Source organism: Dipodomys spectabilis, unplaced genomic scaffold, assembly GCF_019054845.1.
Source record: "Dipodomys spectabilis isolate Male_0828 unplaced genomic scaffold, ASM1905484v1 ptg000054l, whole genome shotgun sequence".
Taxonomy (NCBI): domain Eukaryota; kingdom Metazoa; phylum Chordata; class Mammalia; order Rodentia; family Heteromyidae; genus Dipodomys; species Dipodomys spectabilis.
In genome coordinates, this window is record NW_024870731.1 from 2,750,972 (window position 1) to 2,777,070 (window position 26,099).

The following is a 26,099-nucleotide window of genomic DNA, read 5'->3' on the forward strand; positions in this document are numbered from 1 at the left end:
TCAAAGTAAAAAGAAATCTACTTCCCATCAATTCAAAATCCATCATCTAAATGATTTATGTATGGAAGAGGCTCTGAGAATAATCTGTAACTAAATTCCTATAGGCACAATTCTCTTCATCAGTGGGATTGTAAAACTAATGTAAATTATCTATTCCCAACAGATAGTGGTGTGATAAACATTCAAGTTCAAATGAAGTTCTGAAATCCAGTTGAGAGTTTTTTGTGGACCTGCTTTGTGGTTCTTGGTTCCCTACTGAAAGACTGTGATACCCAGAATTCCTGATTCTGAGATCAGGGGCAAGAGCACGATACTGTGCACAGTGAGGAATGGTGTTGTGAATAATGTAGTGTTGAGAATAATGGCTTGTTTAGTAAGACATTGGACTGGAAAGCACTCATGGGTGGAGGAGTCCAATGTTTTGCTGATGTCTTCAAGTAAGTAGAACAAATCCAACGTACTTAATAAGGTTCAAGAAGGTATATTTCAGCTCAGAAAGAAAGAAGACCAGCTGAAGTCTCTGGTAGAGGACTAAGGTAGTTGAAAATTAACCACCCACCCTCTGTATTCTGTGAAGCTGTCCATAGCCTTCCTTTGTCATCAAACCTGGTAGACTTTCTGCGAATACTTTATAAATTGAGTTAGGCTTATTCTTTTCCATAGCATATTGTTCAAAACTTGTTGAGTCTTACCAGAAGAACAAAGAAATAAACCAGATGTCAGATATAGTTACCTCTTGAAATTCTAGGTGTTTTCAGAGCATTAAGAGACTACAAATAGCAAGATAAACCAAGTGTTATGTTAGTACTTAAAGCTGTGAGCTCAGGTGTCAGATAGGCCTTGGCCACAGTGTCAAGTGTTATTAGCTCTGTGATCCTGGGCATGTTATTTAGCTCTCTGAATTGCATTGTCCTGCATCTTTCCTTTAGGGGTGGTAGCTTGTTGTTGCTCAGCTTGACAATTCTGGCTAAACCCAGTTTCCATTTCATTTTCCAGGTAAAGTAATACACATTGAGTGAAAAAAAAATCTTGAATTGGATCATCAAACCCTGTCCTAGTCTTTAGACATCATGCCATAGAGATGAGCTATTCCCCATCTACACTTCATAAATTTCACACCTATAATGCATGAGCTTATAAATGGTTTAAATGGGGGTGATTTAATACACCCAACTTGTATTAGTATGTTATATAGGCATAACTTTCTAGAATAGTGGAGAATACTAGAGAAAAATAGTAATTACCTTTGGGGGATAATTATAGGGTATATGCAAATCATTATTTTGTCAGGCTTCTCTTGGAAGCTGGTGTCCATCTATATTAACCCAGTAGAATCTGGATTCTAGTACTAAGAAATGTCATTACTGTAACTCACTGGAGATTTCATGCTCAGAAAGTTAAGTTCTTGGTACAGCTCATGGTTGATTTCCTGAATGAGGCTGGCTGTTTTAGACCAGTGCTGCCAATTTCTTTCTTTTATTTTTTCTTCTGCTTTTAAAATTGAGAAGGGGTATGACTGGACAGATCAGCCAGAGATAAGCAATTTAGAGTGAGCTGTTTAATAAAAACATGCATATTCTCAGGCTGAAGGGCATTAGAAACCCTCACCTGGAGCTTCTTTTTCTTCATATCAGAGAAGGAGAAAGTGTATTCTCAAGATCTCAGGTCGAAACTGGGAACTCCTGACTCCCAATCTAGTATTCTTTTCTATCAATAAATGATTTGTAGCCCAAAGTCTACTTCAAAGGATGCTGAGCCAGCTCCTAGGAATAAACAAAAGTGGTGCAAGGCATTTTGTCGTATGTGTGCTTATGTTCCTATTTTTGACAGAACCCATACTTTGCATTTGATTCTTACAGAGATCTGTGACCTAGGAAAGTCTTAAGAACTACTAAAATTATGTTTTAAGGGGCTGGGAAGGTGGCTCAGTGGTCGAGCTCTTGCCTTGCATGCATGAGGCCCTGGGTTTCATTCCTCAGCACCACATAAGCAGAAAAAAAAAGGCTGGAAGTGGCGCTGTGGCTCAAGTGGTAGAGTGCTAGCCTTGAGCTGAAGAGCTGATGGACAGCGCCCAGGCCCAGAGTTCAGGCCCCATGACCGGACCCCTCAAATAAAATTATGTTTTAAGTTAAACTTTGTATGGCCATAACTATATGAGAGAACATGGAATATTCCTGAGCAAATATATTAGTTGTTTAAAATTTGTGCACATCTGTCAGATGGGTAGACATAGAGAATCTATCAACAATCTCATCTGGAAAACACCCGTATTCTTTAACATTTTTTTTTTTATTGTAAAGATACTATACAGAGGGATTAGAGTTACATGAGCAAGGTAATGAGTCCATTTCCTATCTAGCTTTGTTACCTCTTCCTTTGTTTTTCCCTTACTATCCCTTCCCTCCCTACCTCCCCAACTTCTCCCTCCCCCCTCAAAATTGTAAAGTTCATTTTCAACATAGTGTCATGTACATCTCGTTGTGACAGTGGGTCATCCTGTATCCTTATTTCAGCATTTAAACACCCACATTCTAAAATCTCTTTACCAACACAAAAGCGACAAGTAGTATAGAACTAACAAGGTATGTTTTTCTCCTGCAGCCATTGATTACCGTATGAAAACAGAGAGATAAGGGGTGACATTATCCAAAAAGAAATGTGCTCTTTACCTGACTTATGTAACTATAACCCTTCTGTACACTACCTATATAATAATTTTTTAAAATCAGAATATGGAGAGATCAGGGACTTCTATAGGTAAAACCTGGGAGTTTGGAGGCAAAGCAATATAAGAAGTTATTTCCCATCCACATTTCTTTCCAATATAGCAGTTCAGCAGCCTTTTAAGATGTTGTTTCATGGTTGCAGTCTCCTCTTATTTTATGATTCTGCCTTCTTGGCTCTTGGTCTCTTTCACTTGGTCAGCAGATAGTAAAAAGGGGGAGAAAATGCTATTTTTGACCTTTTCACAAAAGGTGAGGTCTTCAATCCTGTGTTCCACTAGCCAGAAATAAGTCCCTTCTAGATACAAGGTGGTAGTGGGGCTTCTTAGCAATACCTTTATAATATGAAAGAGGAACACAGATCTTTATTAGATATGTACAGAGGCAGAGTGAGCATTTTTTAGAATCTCAAATGTGTGTGAAATCTTTGAGATGGAACTTTCAAAGCATTTGTATAGTCTGGATGCAGGTTACAATCCTTTCTTACCTAGCACCTTAGAAATTAAGGTGACCCTCAGAGACTTTAGAGTTAGGAAAAATAGTATAGTTAAGAAAATTGTGATTCTTGAGATTTTATTCATTCAATTTTTTTTTAAGAAGTCACACACAGGGTACAAAGGCCCAATCTGGATTTGAACTGGTTTGTTGTATTGGTTTATTGTATTATGATAGAACTTGTATAAAACAAAACTCTGTTTCTGATTTTGGAAAACTATTGTCACAAGTTCAGCTTTTTTATTGCATGTCTGTCCTTAGCAACGTTCTGATGTTTGGCAGAAATTACCATTGTATATGCCTTTACCTTATGGTTTTTATTTTCACTGTGATACTTAGTTGTCTTTGGATTATTTTCACTTGTTTGATGCAGTCTTAACCTCTTTCCTGAAATTATATCATAATTTTTATTTAGGAATAGGATTGGCTATGGCATGAAATTATCATTAATATTATTTCTAGGATTTTTTTTCTTTTGGAGTAGAATCTTTCTGTGTAGTCCAGGCTGGCATCAAAAATTTCTGCCTCTGCCTCCTGAGTGTTGGTATTACAGTAATGTACCACATGTCTGGCAACCTTTTTTTCAAAGATGATTTTGATGCCACCTGATATCAGAAATGGTGATCTATAAAATGTATTTCTTCTACTATTTAATACACTACAACTCTGTAGAATGAGCTATTTTCCATTTTCTAGTATGGGAGACTTTTTTTTCCCAATGACTTCCAATAATGTTGGAAGTAATGTTGAATGTTAAGTAGCTTTTGTTGGAAGTTGAAATCCTCATGAGATTTATCCCATGGTTTACTGGAATTTGATTATTGTGGCACGTGTTGGCTGAATCTTAGAAATTTGTTATAACAGCTAATGCTATAAATTAAGTATATAAACTCAGAGTTTAATAAACTGTATTAAAACTGATCATGAGTTTATTACATTTGTGGTGTATATCATGGAAAATAACTACACAGTGAGTACCTTGAGATGCTATTATATTTCCTATATTAGTAAGTTGTCCATTGTTATAACAAAATGCTATGTGCATATGATAATATGAAATGATGATTATCAAAATGAACTCCAAGAAATGGAAGCAAGAGGTTTGTTATTGTACTGTTTGTGGTTCTTTTTTCTTTTATTTTCTTTGCTTTTTTTCTTTGCTGTTTTTGATTTCTGAACCCTTTGTAGTGTGTGTGTGTGTGTGTGTGTGTGTGTTTGTGTGTGTGTGTGTGTGTGTGTGTATGTTTATCTATTTTGGTTAGGGGAAGGGGAAGCACAGAAACAGTGAGACAAAGGGGGAAAAACAAAGAAAAATAGCTGCATGCAATACACTAAGAAAAAAAAAGAACAAATAACCCCCCAAAAGATTTCTTGTTTCCACATCTTGTAGTGCATGTTGATTAGCATCATTTTATCAGGTCATATGTACATAGCTATTAAGCTATTGTGACCCTCTGCTGGAACTATCCTAGACCTACACTAATTATTACAAATGAGGGTAACCATGGAGTCTATGTTTCTTCGGATCTGGCTTACTTCACTTCATATGATTTTTTCAATGTCTTTGCATTTCCTTACAAATACGGAGGTGTCATTCTTTCTGATGGAAGCACAGAATTTTATTATGTATTCATACCACATTTTCTTGATCTGTTTCATCTACTAAAGGGCATCTGGGTTGATTCCATGTCTTGGCTATGGTAAATAATGCTGTAATGAACATAGTTTTGCTGTTAGCTTTGTTTCTGGTCATTTGGATAAATGCTCAGAAGTAGAATTGCTGGGTCATAGGGAAGCTCTGTGTTTAGCCTTTTGAGGAAACTCCATTCTGCTTTCCAGAGTGGTTGAACAAGTTTACATTCCCACCAACAGTGTAATAGAGTTCCTTTTTAGCCACCTTCCCATCAGCATCTGTTATTATTAGTTTACTAAATGGGGTGAGGTGGAATCTCAATGTTGTTTGATTTGCATTTCTTTTATGGCCAAGATGTTGAACAATTTTTCATGTATCTATTGGTCATTCTTGTTTCCTCTTCAGAGAATTCTATCTTTAATTCTTAAGCCCACCTGTTAATGGAATGGTAGTTTCTTTGAGGATTTGTTTTTTTTTGGGGGGGGGGTAATATTTTGAGCACTAAGTATATTTTAGATATGAGGCCCTTGTCTGTTATATAGCTAGTGAAGATCTTTTCTCAATCTGTGGGCTTCTATTTATCTTGCTAGCTATACCCTTTTCCATGCAGAAGTTCTCCAGTTTAACGCAATCCCATTTTGCCAACTTTTCTTTGATTTGTTATGTTTCTGGATCTTGAGAAAGTTTCAACCTGTTCCAAGGAGCCCTAGTGTTTCCCCTATTCATTCATGTAATATTTTCAGCATATCTGATTTTACTTTTGAGTTCTTTGGCCCATTAGGAGTAGATTCTGGTGCAGGGTGATATATAAGGATTCAACTTCAATTTTCTACGCATACATACTCAATTCTGCCAGTGCCATTTGGTGCTGTCTTCCATCCTGTGCTTTTGGCTCCCTTATCAAAGATTAGGTGGCCATAGGTCTGTGGGTTCATTTCTGGGTTGTCAGTTCTTTTCTTTTTTCTTTTTTTTGTCAGTTGTGGGGCTTGAACACTGGGCTTGAGCTCTGTCCCTCAGCTCTTCAGCTCAAGGTGAGCGCTCTACCGCTTGAGCCATAGCGCCACTTCCAGTTTTCTGGTGGTTTATTGGAGATAAGAGTTTTACAGACTTTCCTACCCGGGCTGGCTTTGAACCATGACCCTCAGATCTCAGCCTCCTGAGTAGCTAGGATGACAGGCATGAGCCACCAGCGCCCGGCTTTGGGCTGTGAGTTCTATTTCATTGGTCTTCAGGCCTATTAATGTACCAGTACCAAGCTCTTTTTATAGCTATTGCTTTATAATATAGTTAGTAGTTTGGTATTGTTATTCTTCCTTCACTGTTCTTTTTGCTAAGTATCATTTTTGTTATTTGTGGTCTTCTGTTTTTCCATATGAGTTTTTGGATTCTTTTCCTATTTCATTAAGAATGTTGTTAGGATATTGCTGGGTATTGCATTGAATTTGTAGATAGCTTTTGGCAGTATTGCCATTTTCACAACATCAATCCTCCCAATCCAGGAGCATGGGAGATTTTTCCACTTCCTAAAATCTGCTTTAATTTCCTTTTTCAGTTTTTTAAAATTTTCATTATAGAGGTCCTTCACCCCTTTGGTTAAGTTGGTTTTCTGTGCGTCTTTGAGTATTTTCTGTAATGATGGTGGGGTAGAGATTGTTTCAGTTTTTCCTTGCTGTGGAAGGTTTTATTTTTTCCCTTAGTTATGAAGGAGACCATAGCTGGGTACACTATTCTTGGTAAGTAGTTGGGTATTTTGGGCATTGAATTCTAGGTTCTCCTTTCGTAGTCTCTGCTGAGAAATCTGAAGTTTTTCTGATTGGTTTTCTTTTCTAGGTGATTGTTGTCTTCTCCCTAGTGGCTTTAGGGATCCTTTCCTTGGTCTCTATTGATCCTATATGGATTACAATGTGGCATTAGGATATCCTGTTCTGGTCTGTTCTGTTCTTTTGGATGTTCTCTTTGTCATTCTAAAGACTTTTTGTATCTAGATAGGCCTATCCTTTTGGATATTTGGGACGTTCTCTGCTAGGATTCTGTTAAATATATTTGCTGTTCCACTAACTTCTTTCTCTAGGCCCTCCTCAATACCCATTAGTCTTAAATTAGGCCTTCTGATTTTATCTTGTAGCTCTTGTAACTTGTTTCTTGCATCTTGTTTTCTTGTAACTTGTTTCTGTGATTTGTTTTGAATAATTTTCTATGCTTTCTCTATAATAATTAAACTACCCTCAATTCCAGAGGTTCTATCTTCTGCATTGTCCAATATGCTGTCAAGACTTTCTACTTTGTTTTTATTTCCTTTCCTTCTAATTGATCAGTTTTGATGGCTTAAATTTCTTTGTTGAAATTTCTTTCTTTTAGGTTTTGTATGGACTTTCTCTCTCTCTCTCTCTCTCTCTCTCTCTCTCTCTCTATATATATATATGTGTGTATAGTAAAAATGTTGTACAGAGGGGTTACAGTTACATGAGTAGGGCAATAAGTACCCTCTTTACTTTCTTGATTTTCAGTGTTCTCTCTCAAGTCCTTTGGCTACACTTTCATTGGATTCCCTTTGCTTCTGTTGGAATCCATTCAGCTTTCTGTTGTGGATTCCATGAATTGCTCTATTAATCTTTGGTTAGACTCACGATGCTCCTGCATAGCCATGTGCAGGCTTTCAATCTTTTCATTCAGCATATATATCAGTAATGTTTGTAGAGCATTTTCAGAACTATCCTCTAGGTTTTTCATTGGCTGATTTGTTGCCTGTTTATTTTGAATAGGAGTCGAGGTTCTTTGACCTGCCATTTTTCCTGTTTCTATGGTTTGTTCTGCCCATTTGGAAATTAAAGGCACTCTAACACCCCAACAGAAAACAATTTTAAAGCAAAAGCTAACCCAACACTCTGTCATCGCACAGACTTTAGAGGTTAAAATCATAGATAGGTGTTCCCCTACGTACTCTACTTTTCTTTCTTTGGGGAGGAATATGTGATTCAGGCATGGGATTATATATAGTTGTGACCATTGAACAAATCTCTTGTGAGCAATAGAGAAATCTGTACCAAAGGGATAACACAATAAGCCACTTAGACATAGTCAAAATGGATACAAATACATTCTAGTTCAAAGACACACAACTATGGATCAATGGAATAATGAAAATGAAGAATGAGCGAAGGCTCAGAAATAAATGAAAATGGGTTAGGGTGAATTTAAAAGAAAGATTAGGAGATATAATGAAAATAGAGGAGCAAATAAGAGTATAGAAAGTGAAAGGAACAGGAGGAAGCAAACTAGGACCTAAATTTAGGGGAAAAAAAATCACGAACAATGCCATACTAAAGCTGCCAGCACAACTATGTTTTTCACAGCATTATTCACCATAGCTAAGGTATGGAACCAACCAGATGCCCCTCAGTAGATGAATGGATTATGTGTGTGTGTGTGTGTGTGTGTGTGTGTGTGTGTGTGTGTGTGTGTGCCTCCATCAGAAAGAATGACACTGCCCCATTTGTTAGGTAATGGAAAGACTTGGAAAAAATTATATTAAGTGAAGTAATCCAGGCCCAAAGAAACAGTTTCCAGGGTTTCCCTTATTTGCAATAACTAGTATATGTCTAGGACAAGCAGAAAAGGTCAAAAGCTATGTACATACAGCCATATAAGATGATGCTAAGTGAAATGAACCCCAAAATAGGGACAAAAGAGATTTTATCTTTCTTACTGTTGTTTTTAATGTACTTACAATGTACTGTGTGATTTTTTTTTTTTTGTTCTTCCCCCATGGTATAACCCCTGTTTTCCCTGTATTTGTTTCTGGTGTCCTGCATCTTGTTCATACATTTCTCCTAATCGGGGAAGGGAAGGGAAAAAACAAAATGCTAAAATAAGGATATAGGTTTATCCGTTGTAACAATGAGATGTACAAGACACTATGTTGAAAATGAGCTTTGCAGCTTGGGAGGTAGGGAGGAATTGTGTGGAGGGAAGGGATGGTAGGGGAAAAACAAAGGAGGGGGTAACAATGCACGATGGGAAATGTACTTATTACCTTACTCATGTAACTGTAACCCCTCTGTACAGTATCTTTACAATAAAAACATATTAATAAAGGAAAATGTGAATAATTACTTCAAAATTGAAAGTTTTTTTTTCAGTTCTTCTGACTCTCTGACTGTTTACATATTTGTTGTTGTTGATCATTTGGGTAGAGGTCCATGTTAGGAACCCAATTTTCTGTGTGGTTAGAGAGATCTGGAGCAAGTTCTTCCTGTTTGGCTGCCATCTTACTTCTTCTCCTCCTTAAAACTTCCAGTATTTATTAAAGCTTCCACTAATTATGATCTATGTCTTTTAACATATTACCTATATATTACATTCAGTGAATAAATAAAAGATACTAATCTCTGATCTTAATTAAAAGTATTCAGATGCACACATATGCACAAAATAGTTCTACTTTTAAGTATAAAGAACCATCAAGAACATCATAAAAGCAAGGTGGCTAATTTATAATAGAAAATAGCCCTACTGAAAAAAAAAAAAAACCACCAAGAAGCAGCAGTGCAATCTTTTTTTCCTCCAGCACTCCACAACTACAACAAAACACACACACAAAAAAATTTCAGGATATTAGCAATCAATAAAATCATATAACCTTCTTGGTGGGTTTATTTTAGAAAAAAGAACTGCGAAGGCATGTATTGTGAGGAATACAAACTAAGTAATGGTTCTCCTCAGAATGGAACCTAACTTTTGCTCTTGCTATAAAAATTATTCTGAAATTAAAAATACTAAGAGAAAAGTGAGTAATCAAAATTTTAGTCTGAATTAAGTATGCACACAATTAAGAAGGAAGCCTAGTAAGTACTGGGGGTTATATATTTAGGACTAAACAGAGCAGCAATGAAGGTAAAAAGGAAGGAGGTTGAGGAGGAGGGGGGAAATGAAAAACAGAAATTCTTCACTTTTGGAGGGGGATCTTGTGTCTCCCCGATTTTCACTGTCCAGTCTCGATGGCGCCTTTGATTTCCTCGTGGTAGTCAATTTTCCTTTAACCTAGTAAACCTAGTAGCTTGGTTGAATTCTCAAAGAAGTTTATTTGAGTAGGAAGAAAAAGTTAGGCCTTACAAGTTTAGAGTTTGTGCCTCTTCTCTTTGTTTTCTGTAGTGTCTTGAGTCTTGCTGTGTCTCCCCTCGGGATTGCTGTCCCTCCTGGGAGGAGCTTCCTTTCCCTGGGTGGAACTGACTCTCAGTGGTCAGGTTCCTTTGTCTTGTTGAAGAATGGCACCAGTGTTGCTGCTTCTCTAGCCCAAGTTATCTGCTAGCTGCTCTGGCAGATTCGATGCCACTATCGAAGATGGCATTCTTCTTGGGTGCAGGTGAGGGCTACTTTCCAGAAACTTTTCTGTGAGAAGGAGTGAGAATGTCTTTCGTGGGGTGCTTATACTTTCCCTTGATGTTTCGATCTGCCTCTGTGATTTGTATCTGTCTGAGGCCAGCAGGATGTGATTTTCTGCTCTCAGTCATCCTGTTAGCACTGGAGGCGAGTGAAGCCATGCACACTTTGTTTATGTCGCCCCTGCCCCTGCTCTTTTTGGCTGTAGCTGCGGCCGAGGCTGCCAGTGGCAGCGTGTGCTCAAATCTGTCTTCTTAAGCATGCTGACTGTTATTTTTCATTTCTGGCCAAAAATCTCCGTACAAGTATGGCTCACTTGGTGTGACTTTCTAGATCTAGACTTTTCACTGGGACCCGAAAACTCTGGTTTCTTGGAGAGAGCTCAGACAGTCACCAGCTCCACTTCCACTATCTTCCTGTCTTCTTCCTTTATCTCTTTTTAAAAAATGGGTTTGGTACTCTTCACTCCAACAGGAAAATATTTTATATAGGTAGTTTTGCAGAGGTTTGCCGATTTGTGTCACAAAAGACTTTGAAGATAAAATATGTTACTCTGACTCCTGAGCCTAGATGTAGAACAGTAATCCAGTTACCATTGCTGGTAACTGGACACATGCACCATAATGTATGACCAGATGTCTTAGGCCACTGCTATAAAGGACAATGGAATAGGATATGAATTAATAGCTACATGCTTATCTATCTTATCCTGAATAGGCTGCCTTTTACTGTGAGGCTTTATTTTTCTGAAAACTGTTACATCAGTATACCCTGTCTTTATGAAATAGAACTGATAGTAGAAGGTAGTGATAGAAGATACCATTGTGATACCTTTTCACAAATTTTAAATTTATTTTTTATATTAAGTCTTTGTAGTCTAGTGTTCCTAAAATTGTAGGGATACTCTGTGTTGACTCAAAATTGATTTTTACAGAAGCAGGAGTAGTTTATGAGATTCCTCTATAAACTACCTTGTATCTTGGACATGGTATGAGCTCTGTGTTTATTCCTGCTTGTAGTTCTGAAGAAAATGAAAACCTTTCCTTCATCTCTTGTCTCTGCCAAGACAACTCTCCAAAGTCTTCACAGTATTTTGTGGAGAGACAAGCAAAAAGTTAATCTTCAAATTATAGTTATGTTGTTTTTCTTTCTTTTGAAATGAGGTCTTACTTCGTATGTTGAAACCTTACAGTTTCAACAAACAGTTACAATGAACTTTACAACTTTTCAGAGGGGTGGTATGGGAGAAGGGAGGGAGCAGTTGGGGAGATGGGGAGGAAAGGCATGGTAGGGGAAAAATAAAGGAGGGTGCAACAATGCTCCATAGGAAATGGACTCATTATCTTGCTCATGTAACTGAAACCCCTCTGTACAGTATCTTTACAATAAAAAATATATATTAAGAAAAGAAAGAGGTCTTACTATGTAGCCAAGGCGTGTCTGGCACAACTCACTAAGTAGCCCAGGGCATCTGTCAACTCATGATTCTTTATTCTGGCCTTGGCCTCCTCTGGGTGTTTATATTACAGGTATATTCCACCATGCCCAGTGCGTGTTTTTCTCTTCATCTAAAAAAATATTAATGCCATATGTGGTGGTGGTATACCCTTGTAATACCAACTACTTAGGAGATGGAAGTAAGCAAGACCACTACAAAAGTGCAAGACTCTATAAAAACAAACAATAGGCATGGAGACATGGCTCAAGTGGGGGAGCCTAGCTCAAGATCTTATGTTTGAATCAAAGAAAGGTTAGACAAATGGGATTGCATGAAATTGCAGAGCTTCTGCATGGCAAAGGACATAGCTAGCAAGATCAATAGAAAGCCCACGGATTGGGAGAAGATCTTCACTAGCTATACAACCGACAAGGGTCTCATATCTAAAATATACCTGGAACTCAAAAAATTAAATCCCCCAACAACAAATCCTCAAAGAAACAACTGCCCAATAAATAAGTGGGCTAAAGACTTAAAGAGAAACTTCTCTGAAGAGGAAAGAAGGATGGCCAAGAAATGCTCAACCTCTCTAGCCATAAAAGAAATGCAAAACAACATTGAGATACCACCTCACTCCAGTTAAAACAGCTAAAATCAAGAACTCTAATAACAACAGATGCTGGAGGGGATGTGGACAGAAGGGAACCTTACTGCATTGTTGGTGGGAGTGTAAACTTGTTCAACCACTTTGGAAAGCAGTATACAGGTTCCTTATAAGACTCCACATAGAGCTCCGCTATGACCTAGCAATCCCACTTTTGGGCATTTACCCAAATGATCACAAACAAGGCCACACTAAAGCTACCAGCATGACTATGTTTATTGCAGCATTATAAACTATAGCTAAGATATGGAACCAACCCAGATGCCCCTCAGTAGATGAATGGATCAAGAAAATGTGGTATATATACACAATGGAATTCTCTGCCTCCATCAGGAAGAATGACATTGCCCCATTTGTTAGGAAATGGAAAGGCTTGGAAAAAATTCTATTAAGTGAAGTAAGCCAGGCCCAAAGAAACATATCCTATGGTTTCCCTTATTTGCAATATCTAGTATATGTCTGAGTCAAGCAAAAAAGGTCAGATAAGTTGATGTTAGGAAAATTAACCCTAAGATATGTATTCAAATGTCTTTTTCATTCATGCAGTTGTTTCTAACACATTTATAAGATTATTTCTTTGTAGCTTTATATGTCCCTCCCTCACGGTATAACCCCTGCTTTCACTGTATTTGAGGTTGGTATAATTTGTGGAGGGGAAGGGAAAAACAAATCGTTTAAATAGGGATACAGGTGGACCCATTGCAACAATGAGATTTACAAGTCATTATGTGGAAAAACTAACTTTACAACTTTGGTGGGGGGTGGAGGAGGGTTAGGTGGAGGGGCAGCAGCAGGATGGGATGGGAAGGGGAAACAAAGGAGGAGGCTACAATGCTTGATAAGAAATGTACTCATTATCTTGCCCATGTAATTGTAACTCCTCTATACAGTATTTTCACAATAAAAAAATCTTATGTTTGGACTCCAGTACAGACCTCAAAGTCCTCCAAACCAGACCAATAGAGAGGAGAGACAGGAGAAAAAGGAGAGAGAGAGAGTTAGGGAAAGAGAGAAGAAATATTCGTTATTATAGGGGAATTCTTGGGTCTACATGTGGCTTTGACCATTTTTGTCTCTCCTCTTGTATTATTGATATTAATGCCAATTTTAATTTCTTGGCATCATGATGAATAAACATATCACCTACAGATGTGATTTTGACAAGGACCCAAAATGTAAATTCAGAAGCAAGAGATACACGGGGTTTCATCAGATCACTCCAAAATATGTCACATTTATACTGAAATGGTTTTAAATTGCTCATTTGAAACCTAGCTGTGTAGCAAAATGCCATGCATGCAGTGGATTTGCAACCACATTAGTCATTTTCTTTCCTCTGTTTCCTTGCTGTGTTTGTGTTGGTAGCACAGAGTAATGTAATTTTGTAAATTATGATTTGATGGCTGGGCATCCGCCCCAGTGTTGAGCAGTATTTGGACTATGATTACTTGCTGGCTTTGTCACAGTTGACATTAATTATTGATGGGAGTTTCAGAAATAGCGCATGTGCCAGGAGTGTTTCACTGGAACGCAGGCTGCAGGCAGGAGGGATTCTAAAGAGTGTGGGGGAAGAGGCACCTGTGGCTTGTTTACGTCTGTGCACAGGGGACCTGGGCTGGGAAGTAGCGCGTAAAGGTCATGGTGTAAATAGAAGGATGAACCGTCAGGCTTATTTCTATCGTGTTCCTCCCCAGGAATTACACCGAAGAAGCCAACTCCAGCCCGAGCCAGCCAAGACGAAAGCTCTCCAGACTGTCATTGAAATGAAGGTAGGGGTTGAGAACATTTGTCAAAAACAGCTGTGTCTGCTACTTTACTCTTAACTTGAGGGTGCCTAAGAAACAGGTGAAATCAACCTTGTGCCTCTCTGTAAGCACCTTGGTGGGTATTTTTTGCTTCTGCATCTCTTTGCTTTCCTGGGTACATTTAATTTATTGGCCTTTTAATTACGATGCTTTTTCTAGGCAAAACACTAAAGGGCTCCAGTATCCCTTGTTTGAAAGAAGCTAGGACCATTTCCATAGTATGTCCAATTCCTTTAACCCTAAGATAGATGCTTTGTATGTACTGTTTTCTTTGGAAAGTAGAATTTCACTTTGAAATGAAAAGACACCTCTGAGAAACTAGGATTTGTCAAAGGGAAGTTATTTTAGATACATAAGATTCACTAAATAATGGCTGTCATCAATTTACTTTTCAAAGAATAATGCTTTTTTTTTAACTCCAGTATTTTCTCCTGAGCAAGTAGAGGTAATAATAATTTATTAAATACAAAGTATTGAAATAACATAGGCATAGAGAAAACCTACAGATGAGGATAAAAACATCTTTCTCAATAGACTTAGGGCAAATAAAAATAAAAACCAGTGGTAATGGCCAATCTCTCATGTATGATTTGTAGTAAATCTAAATGAAACGTACTTGCTTTGCTAATATTTAGAAGTCTGAAGTCTTTTTATGTTCAGAATTTTATTATTTTTGGTAGATGGAATCATGGTAAAATATTTAGTTTAAGAATAAATAATTTTTATTTAAATTGTTCTATTAAGAAACATTTTCCTAATGGAGATGGTTGCAGTCTGAAAATTGTACACTTACAATCAGCACTCACAGATACCTGGATACTGTCAGCCTAGGAGAGAATTCCCAGGCTCACTGTGAGATAATGATTTTTCTGTCTTTCTTGCTACACATGATTCTGAGTTGTCTGCCAAAATCCCCATATTCTAGAAAAAGAACAAGTAATAAGAACTATTGAATTCTTGGCATGTGCATTTCTGAGTAGGGATTTTTTTTCCCCCAGTCAATGACAGTATCTTCATCGAAGTGGACTTTTTTAGGGGGTAGGAGGAGAAAACTTAGAACATAGACTTTAAAGTTTATTGTCCAACTGAGATTTTAAGTGTCGAGACACTCACAATATATTTGTAGTAAATTGGTTAGAGAAATATCATTTGAAGAGACCAAATGCTAATAGTATTAAGTAATTTGTTAATTCTGGCTCGCTAATTATTTGGAGTTTATATAATTTTACCTTACTTTCATTAAAAAAAAACCCACCCTGCTCTATCCTTGGGGAACAGTGGTTTATAACTGAGATTTTTGTCCTCATTTCATACTGCAACTAAACCAGAAACTTAGTTTAGTCTTAAAATAAGAAAAAGAAAGTAAAGGAAGAAGAAAAAAAAACAGGAGGATAATTTTTTTTTCAAAGGATAGTTCAGTTCTACTTCCTCTCATCCACATACTGACCTTCCCAGGTCCTAACACAAGAAGTAATAAGGGATAAGAAGTATACAGAATGCATTTCGAAGTCATAACTTTCTTGAAAATAAAGGAAAATATATTCTAGAAGTCTTTGGAGAATTCAGAAGCATCTCTCCTATGTGTTATGTATTTTCTTGTTAAATGTACATTATAAAACAACTCCCAGGTGCCGGTGGCTCATGCATATAATCCTAGCTACTCAGGAGGCTGAGATCTGAGGATTGAAGTTCAATGTCAGCCAGGGCAGGAAAGTTTGTGAGACTCTTATCTCCAATTAACCACCAGAAAACCAGAAGTGGCACTGTGGCTTAAGTGGTAGAGTGCTTGCCTTGAGCTGAAGAGCTGAGGGACAGTGCCCAGGCCCAGAGTTCAAGCCCCATGACTGACAAAACAAAACAAAACAAAACAAAACATAAAACAACTACCTACCTACTTTTTTTGTGACTTTTTTTTTAAATTTTAATTTAATTTTTTTTTTTGTGAACATACTATACAGAGGGGTTACAATTACATGGGCAGGATAATGCATACATTTCTTATCAAGCATTGCAGCCTCCTCCTTTGTTTACCCTTCACATCCTTTTGTGACATTTTGCAGTAGAAAGTGTGTTTGATTCTACTTTCCTGTTTCCAGCATCATGTCTTTAACTTAAATAATAAATGTAAACACTCAAATAGGCATAAATACACAACTATTGTGACAAACTCACATATATACGTTCTTAGTAAATTGAGCTGTGAAGATGCTGATTTGTAGGCATACAAAGGTTTGAGGGGCGACAAGGGGAGATCAGTACTTTTATTAGGAATTTGAACCTGAGTTTATGTGTTGTTTTTATAGGATACCTACTAATTTGCTAAAGCACTGCTTATATTTTGTTCATGGGGCATTCTGAGTCCTATTAGGATCTGTACTCCAACACACCTAATTTGACGTATAGAGGCAAATTAGGTGGAGGGTCATCTTCTTGGCCATAGTACACTTGTGACAGAGGCTGCATTCTCATCCAATCTCTCTACTTGTTGCTTGTTTCTTAGAGAAACTGAGGGTGAACTTCTGAACCTCCATCAGCTTCATGTCCATTCTTTGCATCAATTTGAAGAAAGTGTTTGCTATGAAAGGCTATGAAATGACACCTAAATTCAAGCATATTTAGAACTTAAGGCTAGTAGCTCAGTTAGAGCTCTATGTGTTTGTATATTTCTGGAGTTTAGAATATGTCTGTGTGGGGTAAACATAAGGTTACCATTACTGCCTATATCAGGCACACATCAAATCTCTTACCAGCTAGGTGAGTCATGGGGCTGAAATTACCTGAATGAAAAAGAAAGGAAGCAAGTGAATAAAGCTATTTATAATTTATCTTCTTGCAGGACTCTCCAAGTTTTAAATTTGATCCCGATTTGATCTGGCAGGTATGTTTCAAGGTTGCATGTAGAACATGCTGTGTGTCTCTCAGAAAACTTAATTTCTTTTAGGTAGTTAAAAAAGTTAATTTCTTTTCTTGATTTTTGTGACTAAAGATCCTTTACTAAGCTCCTTGCTTTTACTAAGAGAACTGCTAATAAGAGTGGCATTGAAAAGCTTCCTTTTAAAATATTCTTTCTTTAGGCTAATTCCTTTAGAAGAGTGTATTTTCAAAATTATTTTTGTTATAAATTTGACATGACATGAATATGATGTCTAAAAGTTTAACTTTCTTCGGCTCATTCATTTTTAAAAGAAAATAAATTATACTAATGGCAGTACTTGTTATATAGTCTCAAGACTTTTACTTTGTTAGAACTTCTAAGTGAATGAAAATCTAGTTCAAAATGGCAAAGGCCAAAACAAAATTTATAGGCTTAACAAAAAAAAACCCTTCCGGATATTGCCTCAGACATAGCTTGATGTAAGACTCAAACATTATTAGCATGTCTCATTTTCTCTTATTCCACTTTTATCTTGACTTCCTTCATGTGAGTTTTATTTTCAGATATCCTCTACCTGTCTGCTTGAGCTAGGTGGCTGCAAAACAAACACAGAAGGAAGGGAAAGGAGAATATTGTTTTTTGAGAAATATAAAACGTCATCTAATACTAAAGTAATTGATAATTATTGAGCATCAGACATCACTACAAACTTAATAGTCTATGTTGTACAGAAAATGCATGGAGTTTCCCTAGTTCTTACTTCATTAGTGTATTGATTGAATCTCATTCATCAAGAAAAACAACTTTTCTCTAACCGAGCAGAAATTATCCAGTTTTCAACAGAATTTATCAAATGTACCATCCACTAGTTATGTAGGGTCCTAGTTAAAGTTGCAGGAAAACATATATAAATATATATACTTTATCTGGTGAACTTGTTAACTAAAATGAATTCAGAAACATCAGGTAGGATGTCAATAAGAGATAGTATTTCTGTTGGTAACTGACATGAGGATTATGGGCCAGCTCAGGCATCTGTATGGTATGAGGCATCTCTCTTAAATAATATTTGTTCCATCACGCTTTTTAAAAAAAAAAAAAACAGGAATTGAATTAGGAGCATTTTAAAGTGGAAGAGTGAACTGACTAAGTTGAAGTACAGTGCTGCTCATGTAAAAAATATGGCTTTGTATTTAGGTAAACTACAATTGGAGCTTGATATTTTTGTTAATTAAAACTAAACTATGCCTTGTCTTTGTGCCCAGGTAGATGAATGCTCTTTTTATGTTTTGTTTTGACAGCACAGTGCTTTGAACTTGGGACCTTGTGCTTGCCCTGCAGGTGCTCTACCACTTGGGATACTCCACTAGCCTTTTTCTTTGTATTGGTTATTTTCAAGCTAGAGTTTCACTTTATGCTAAGCCAACCTGGAATGTGATCCTCTTATTTTTGCTTTCTTTTTTGCTGGGATGACAGACACATTCCACTGCTGCACTCAGCCACTGTGCTTCCCCCATAGATTGAAGTCAGGTGTGTGCCATCATGCCCATGCATCAGTTGAGACAGTTTGTTTTACTTTAGTGCCCAGATGACTTTGAACTACAGTCCTCTGCTCTCTACCTCCCAAATAGGTTAGGTTTACAGGAATGACTGCTCTTTTGCATGTCATTAGCCTGAATTTGAATTAAATTTCCCCTTAGAGGGATCTTAGTGCTTGGTTACCTTTAGGCTTCCTTTCCATAGCGTATGGGAGTATTATAGTGGAACATTGTAAAGTCATGAGCTACTTGGCAACTTTCCCAAGGACATACAGCAAGGCAAGGAGAGAGCTGAAATCCAAGATTGACTAATGAGCCCAACCTAGTAATCCTCATGAACTTATTAGAATCCTTGAGTTTAGTCAGAGATAATATGTAGTAGCTGCCAAATTTCTTTGGGTTCTAGGTACTACTTGGTTTATTAATTCATCTCTGGGACTGTTTTATATCTTAATTATTTCTTTGTCCAAAATGGTATGTTCATACAAAATATGTGTTGAACCTAGTTCTATAGTGAAATCATATTATAGCTTTTAATCCTTAAGAACATGGTCCTCTGGAGATATTATTCAGTGACAGAACACTTGCTTAGCATGCATGAGGCCCTGCTTACATGCTTAACATACAAACAAACACATAGCAAACAAATAATGTGTCCTTGTACCTTATTGTGAATCACAGACAATAATAACTGTACTGAAAGGAAAATTTCTACCCACACTGCTAGTGACATACGTGGAGCTGGTTCTGTAAATGCAGACGTTTTCTTTCAATACTTACTTTGGAAATTGTGCACTGAAATTCACACCATAGAGTTGGCACAGAGTGCTAGAGATGCTTCTTAGATAAGTTGGTAAAGGTATAGAGCTATTACTTGTGATATAAGGCAAGAGTGATCTATTTCACACACATACATTATCAGGCCTGCAAACAGGGCTCTAAATACGTGCCATCTAGAGAACAGATGTTGCTGGGCACCAGTGGCTCAGGCCTGTAATCCTAGCTACTCAGGAAGTGGAGATCTGAGGATTGCAGTTCAAACCCGGCCCAGGCAAGAAAGTCCATGAGACACTTATCTCCAATAAACCACCTGAAAACCGGAAGTGACTCTGTAGCTCAAGTGGTAGAGTGCTAGCCTAGAGCTGAAGAGTTGAGGGACAGGGCTCAGGCCCAGAGTTCAAGCCCCATGACTGACAAAAAAAAAAGAGAGAGAGAGAGAGAAAGAAAGAGAGAGAGAGAACAGATGCATTTCTCCTATGTTTTATAATTTGATCTACATTATCCACTTATGATATCAGAAGTATTCTTTTTAGCTTATTTTTCTTCCTTTGAGACATTTCTTCATCTTTTCATCTTTAAACTTGAAAAAGAATTTTGCCATTTAACTATTTTCCTTAAATAAGGGAAAACAGGGGGTTGGAAGTGATGGCTAAAATATACAAAATGCCAAGTTAAATGTTAACTCTAGATAGATATAGTTGTCTTTTAGATACCAGAAAAAGTTTTTTAAGAGGTGAGCCTTCTTTTTTTTTTTTTTTTGGTCTGAATTCATATGTTGTCTCTAAATATTTGCCTCAGCTGGCAATTGATGATTACTGCTATTAACTGGTATGATTTCTGTGAATATCACTCCAAGTACCAGTATTTACTGGGAAGCTATTCTGTGCATATTACAATGGTGAAACTTTCAGAAAAGTTGAACTCTCAGGTTTTAATTTGTTAATGGAAGGTTATATGTAACCCAGATTGCAAAAGTGATCTAACAGCAGAAAACTTTGCCATGGAGACCCTCTAAAACATAGATTATTAAACAAATGCTGAAAAATAATTTGATAAATATAACATCCATTCATACATCTATTTCAAAAAGATTCAGAACCAGGCCTACTTGTTCATGGCTGTAATCGTAACTATCTAGGAGGCTGAAATCAGGAAGATCATGGTTTTAGACCAGCCTAAGCAAAATGTTCATTATACTCCTTCCTAACCAATTAAGACCTGGGCAGAGTTGCATGCACCTGTCATGCCAGGTATGGCCGGAAGAGTAAATAAAAGGATCATGGTCCAGGTTGGACCTGGGCAAAAATTGACATCCTATCTTAAAAATAGCCATAATAAAAAGGGCTGGACTTTAGGTCTCCTTGGCACAAGCTGAAATTTTCTCCATAGAGACCCAGAAACACAACAAATCAAAGAAAGGTTGAACAAATGGGATTGCATGAAATTGCAGCATGGCAAAGGACATAGCTAGCAAGATCAGTAGAAAGCCCACGGATTGGGAGATCTTCACTAGCCATACAACAGACAAGGGTCTCATATCTAAAATATACCTGGAACTCAAAAAATTAAATCCTCCAACAACAAATCTTCAAAGAAACAACTGCCCAATAAATAAGTGGGCTAAACACTTAAAGAGAAGCTTCTCTGAAGAGGAAAGAAGGATGGCCAATAGACACATGGAGAAATGCTCAACCTCTCTAGCCATAAAAGAAATGCAAATCAAAACAACATTGAGATACCACCTCACCCCAGTTAGAATGGCTATAGCAAGAACTCTAATAACAACAGATTCTGGAGGGAATGTGGACAGAAGGGAAGCTTACTGCATTGTTGGTGGGAGTGTAAACTTGTTCAACCACTTTGGAAACCAGTATACAGGTTCCTCAAAAGACTTCACATAGAGCTCCGCTATGACCCAGAAATCCCACTTTTGGGCATTTACCCAAAGGATCACAAACAAGGCCACACTAAAGCTACCAGCATGACTATGTTTATTGCAGCTTTATTTGCTGTAGCTAAGATATGGAACCAACCCAGATGCCCCTCAGTAGATGAATGGATCAAGAAAATGTGGTATATATTCACAATGGAATTCTATGCCTCCATCAGAAAGAATGACATTGTCCCATTTGTTAGGAAATGGAAAGGCTTGGAAAAAATTCTATTAAGTGAAGTAAGCCAGGCCCAAAGAAACATAGGTCCCATGGTTCCCCTTATTTGCAATAACTAGTATATGTCTGAGTCAAGCAGATAAGTTGATGTTAAGTCAAGTCAAGTTAAGTTGTGTCAAGGTCAGATAAGTTGATGTTAGGGAAATGAACCCTAAGATATGTATTCAAATGTTGTTTTTCTTTCATGCAATTGTTTCTAACACATTTATAAGATTATTTCTTTGTTGCTTTGTATGTCCCTCCCCCACGGTATAACCCATGCTTTCACTGTATTTGAGGTTGGTATAATTTGTGGAGGGGAAGGGAAAAAACAAATCGTTTAAATAGGGATACAGGTGGACCCATTGCAACAATGAGATGTACAAGTCGCTATGTTGAAAATGAACTTTACAACTTTCGTGGGGGTGGGAGGATTGGGTCGGGGGGTGGATGAGGATGGGATGGGAAGGGGAAACAAAGGAGGAGGCTACAATGCTTGATAAGAAATGTACTCATTATCTTGCCCATGTAATTGTAACCCCTCTGTACAGTATTTTCACAATAAAAAAAAGGGCTGAAGGCATGGCTGTAGTGGTAAAGCATCTGCATAGCAAGCACAAGGCCCTGAGTCAAAAAAAAGAGAGAGATAAAAAAGAAATTAAAATTAGAAGTTGAAGATCTTCTTAACCTAACAAGAGGTTGCTGCAAGCAATTATAGTAAATATTATAATGGTAAAATAATATTAGCTTGCCTCATAGCTAAGGAACAAGACCAGAATGCTTGGTGACATTACGTTTGTTCAACAGAGGTCTGGAAGCTCATGTGCATCATATTAGTGATTTTGAAGACAGGGATTGAGAGTAGAGCCAGGACTGTCATTCTAGAGCATTGTGGCCAAAACGCTTCCAAGACTTGCCTCTCTGCAAGTAATTACTTATTTGGGCACGGGGACAAGTACATTTTGTTGCACCTATATGGAAAGCATAGATAGAAGGATCATGACTCAGATCAGCCCAGGTCAAATGTGAAGCCTTATTTGAAAACAAAACAAAACAAAACAAAAATGCCTTGTGATCATGACTGTAATACTAGCTATTCAGGAGGCTGAGATGTGAGGATTGCAGTTTGATGCCAGCTGTGACAAGTAAGTCTGTGAGACTCTTATCTACAATTAACTGCCAAAAAGCTACAAGTGGAGCTGTGGCTCAAGTAGGAAAGCACCAGCCCTGAGAAAAAGCCCAGGAACAGCATCCAGGCCCTGAGTTCAAGCCTCAGGACCAGCACACAGATGAATAACAGAAGCAGAAAGTTCAAAGGTCATGGCTCAAGCAGTAGAGCACCTGCCTAGTAAGTGTAAAACTCTTGAGTTCAACTCCTATGTTGAACTAAATAATTGGGCAGTGGATTTGAATAGAGATTTCTCCAAAGAATAGATACAATTGAGCAATAAGGACATCAAAAGGTGTTCAGTTATTTGTCATTGATGGAAATGAAAATCAAAATCATAATTAGAATTTCTTCCTTATGAGGATTGCCAAAACAAAACAAATGATAATGAAGGTTGGGGAAGATGTGGAAGGAAACCCTTAAATGTTCATTTGCCAATGTAAAATTGTGCAGTCCAATTTGGAAAATAGTTTGTCAGTACCTCAAAATATATTCTAACATAGGACCACCTGACCCCCAAATCCCACACATATGCCCACACATAAATGGACATGTAACAATTATTTGTAATAGCTAAAAAATGTAAAACAACCAGGTGTCTTATCAAGTGATGAAACAAAATATGGTAGACATATATTGAGATACTATGTGGCAATAAAAAGCAATAAAATACTGATATATGCCATAACTCAGTTGAACCATGAAGACATTATTCTAAATGAAAGAAAGCAACCAAAAGGCTATATAATATATAATTTTTATTTATATGAAATTCCCAGCAGAGAAAAATTAATAACAGAAGGTAGTAGGGTAGATCAGTGATTGTTAAGAGCTATAGGAAAAAGATGTGGAGGAGCTACAACTAATTGGTTTAAAGGTTTTTGGGGTGATGAAAATATTCTGGAATTAATGTTGATGGTTACATAAATCACTGATTTGTACACTTTAAATAGGTAGGTTTTATAAAATGTGTATTATACTCAATAGAGTATAAATATAAAAAATACAAAGGAAATGATCAATAAATTAAAAGAGCTATAAACTAACCAGAAATATTACTAGCTAATGTGTTTCTCAGGTTAACAGTAAAGACAATACTGTTTTTTTCTTTTTTTTTAAATTGTGAAAATACTGTACAGAGGGGTTACAATTACATGGGCAAGATAATGAGTACATTTCTTATCAAGCATTGTAGTGTCCTCCTTTGTTTCCCCTTCCCATCCCTTCCCATCCTCCCCCCTGCCCCCCCACCTAATTCTCCTTCCCACCCAAAGTTGTAAAGTTCGTTTTTCCACATAACGACTTGTACATTTCATTGTTGCAATGGATCCACCTGTATCCATATTTAAACGATTTGTTTTTTCCCTTCCCCTCCACAAATTATACCAACCTCAAATACAGTGAAAACAGGGATTATACTGTGGGGGAGTGACATACAAAGCAACAAAGAAATAATGTTATAAATAAATGTGTTAGAAACAATCACCTGAAAGAAAAACAACATTTGAATACATATCTTAGGGTTCAGTTCCCTAACATCAACTTATCTGACCTTTTCTGCTTGACTCAGACATATACTAGATATTACAAATAAGGGGAACCATGGGACCTATGTTTCTTTGGGCCTGGCTTACTTCACTTAATAGAATTTTTTCCAAGCCTTTCCATTTCATAACAAATGAGGCAATGTCATTCTTTCTGATGGAGGCATAGAATTCCATTGTGTATATATACCACATTTTCTTGATCCATTCATCTACTGAGGGGCATCTGGGTTGGTTCCATATCTTAGCTACAGCAAATAATGCTGCAATAAACATAGTCATGCTGGTAGCTTTAGTGTGGTCTTATTTGTGATCATTTGGGTAAATGCCCAAAAGTGGGATTTCTGGGTCATAGGGGAGCTCTATGTGGAGTCTTTTGAGGAACCTGTATACTGTTTCCAAAGTGGTTGAACAAGTTTACACTCCCACCAACAATGTAGTAAGGTTCCCTTCTGTCCACATGCCCTCCAGCATCTGTTGTTGTTAGAGTTCTTGATTTTTTGCCATTCTAACTGGAGTGAGGTGGTATCTCAATGTTGCTTTGATTTGCATTTCTTTTATGGCTAGGGAGGTTGAGCATTTCTTCATGTGTCTATTGGCCATCCTTCTTTCCTCTTCAGAGAAGCTTCTCTTTAAGTCTTTAGCCCACTTATTTATTGGGCAGTTGTTTCTTTGAAGATTTGTTGTTGGGGGTTTTAATTTTTTGAGTTCCAGGTATATTTTAGATATGAGAACCTTGTCTGTTGTAAGGCTAGTGAAGATTTCTCCCAATCCGTGGCTTTCTATTAATCTTGCTAGCTATGTCCTTTGCCATGCAGAAGCTCTGCAATTTCATGCAATCCCATTTGTTCAACCTTTCTTTGATTTGTTGTGTTTCAGTGTCTCTATTAAGAAAATTTTGGCCTGTGCCAAGGAATCCTAGGGTTTCTCCTATTTCATCCTGTTGTTTTTTTCCTTTGGTACATGATCTGACCTATGTTTCCTAGCTAGCCTCAAATTTATGGTCTCATGTCATCCTCTTGACTCATCCTTTTGACAGGCATACCACCTTGCCCAGATTATTTTTAACATATTAAAGAGATTTAATCAATGTAGAGTAAACAGTTGAACAAAATGTACCAAAGTGTTCATATGTAATCTGAGTGGGGGGAAGTTATAAATGATTTTTGTCTTTTTTCCTATTTGATTTTTCATGTTTTCAATTACATGCTTTTATTATATAGGAATGATCAGAAATTGTCACGTAGGGGAAAATAATAAATTTGTTAGAAAAAAACTTAACAATGCAACAAAATGAAATCCAGAAACTGGCACTTGAAAGGTATGGGGCAATGTCATGAGGGGGTGGGTAGACAAATGAAGAGAGGAAGCAGGGAGCAAATGTCCTGTAAAACTAAAAAAGTTGAAGGGAAGGCTTAGATTGCAAGGACAGGGAAATATGATGAAAGGGGTGACCTTGATCAAGATACATTGTACTTAAAAACATTTGTTGAGGGGTGGGAAGGTGGCTCAGTGGTAGAGCACTTGCCTTGCATGCCTGAGGCCCTGAGTTCGATTCCTCAGCACCACATAAGCAAAAAGAAAAAAACCAGAAGTGGCGCTGTGGCTCAAGTGGTAGAGCGCTATCCTTGAGCTGAAGAGCTGAGGGACAGCTCCCCAGGCCCAGAGTTCAGGCCCCACGACCGGAACCCCCCCCCCCCAAAAAAAAAACATTTGTTGAATGGTAACTCCTTTCTGCAGTTACTTAAAGATAATAAAAATTCAATGTTTAAAAAGTGTCTTTTCTAGGAGAAACCAGTGTGTGTGGGGGGGGGGATAGTAGTGAGTTCCAGCAAAGTGGCATGATGGCCTGTGTCATAAATGACCCGGGAACTTTGCTCTCTAGTTCTTGGGCACTTGGCAAACCA

At 37.4% G+C, this 26,099-nt stretch overlaps 1 protein-coding gene across 4 annotated transcripts in view; it reads left to right on the forward strand.

Annotated features, from left to right (window-relative positions):
• Erc2 (ELKS/RAB6-interacting/CAST family member 2) overlaps positions 1 to 26,099 on the forward strand; it is a 789,311-nt gene that overhangs the window by 257,937 nt on the left and 505,275 nt on the right. For all 4 annotated transcript variants that reach the window (XM_042679900.1, XM_042679903.1, XM_042679901.1 and 1 more), the window contains one exon: positions 14,027 to 14,101. In XM_042679900.1, coding sequence (XP_042535834.1) covers positions 14,027 to 14,101 — 75 coding nt within the window. The remainder of the gene's footprint in view (positions 1 to 14,026; positions 14,102 to 26,099) is intronic.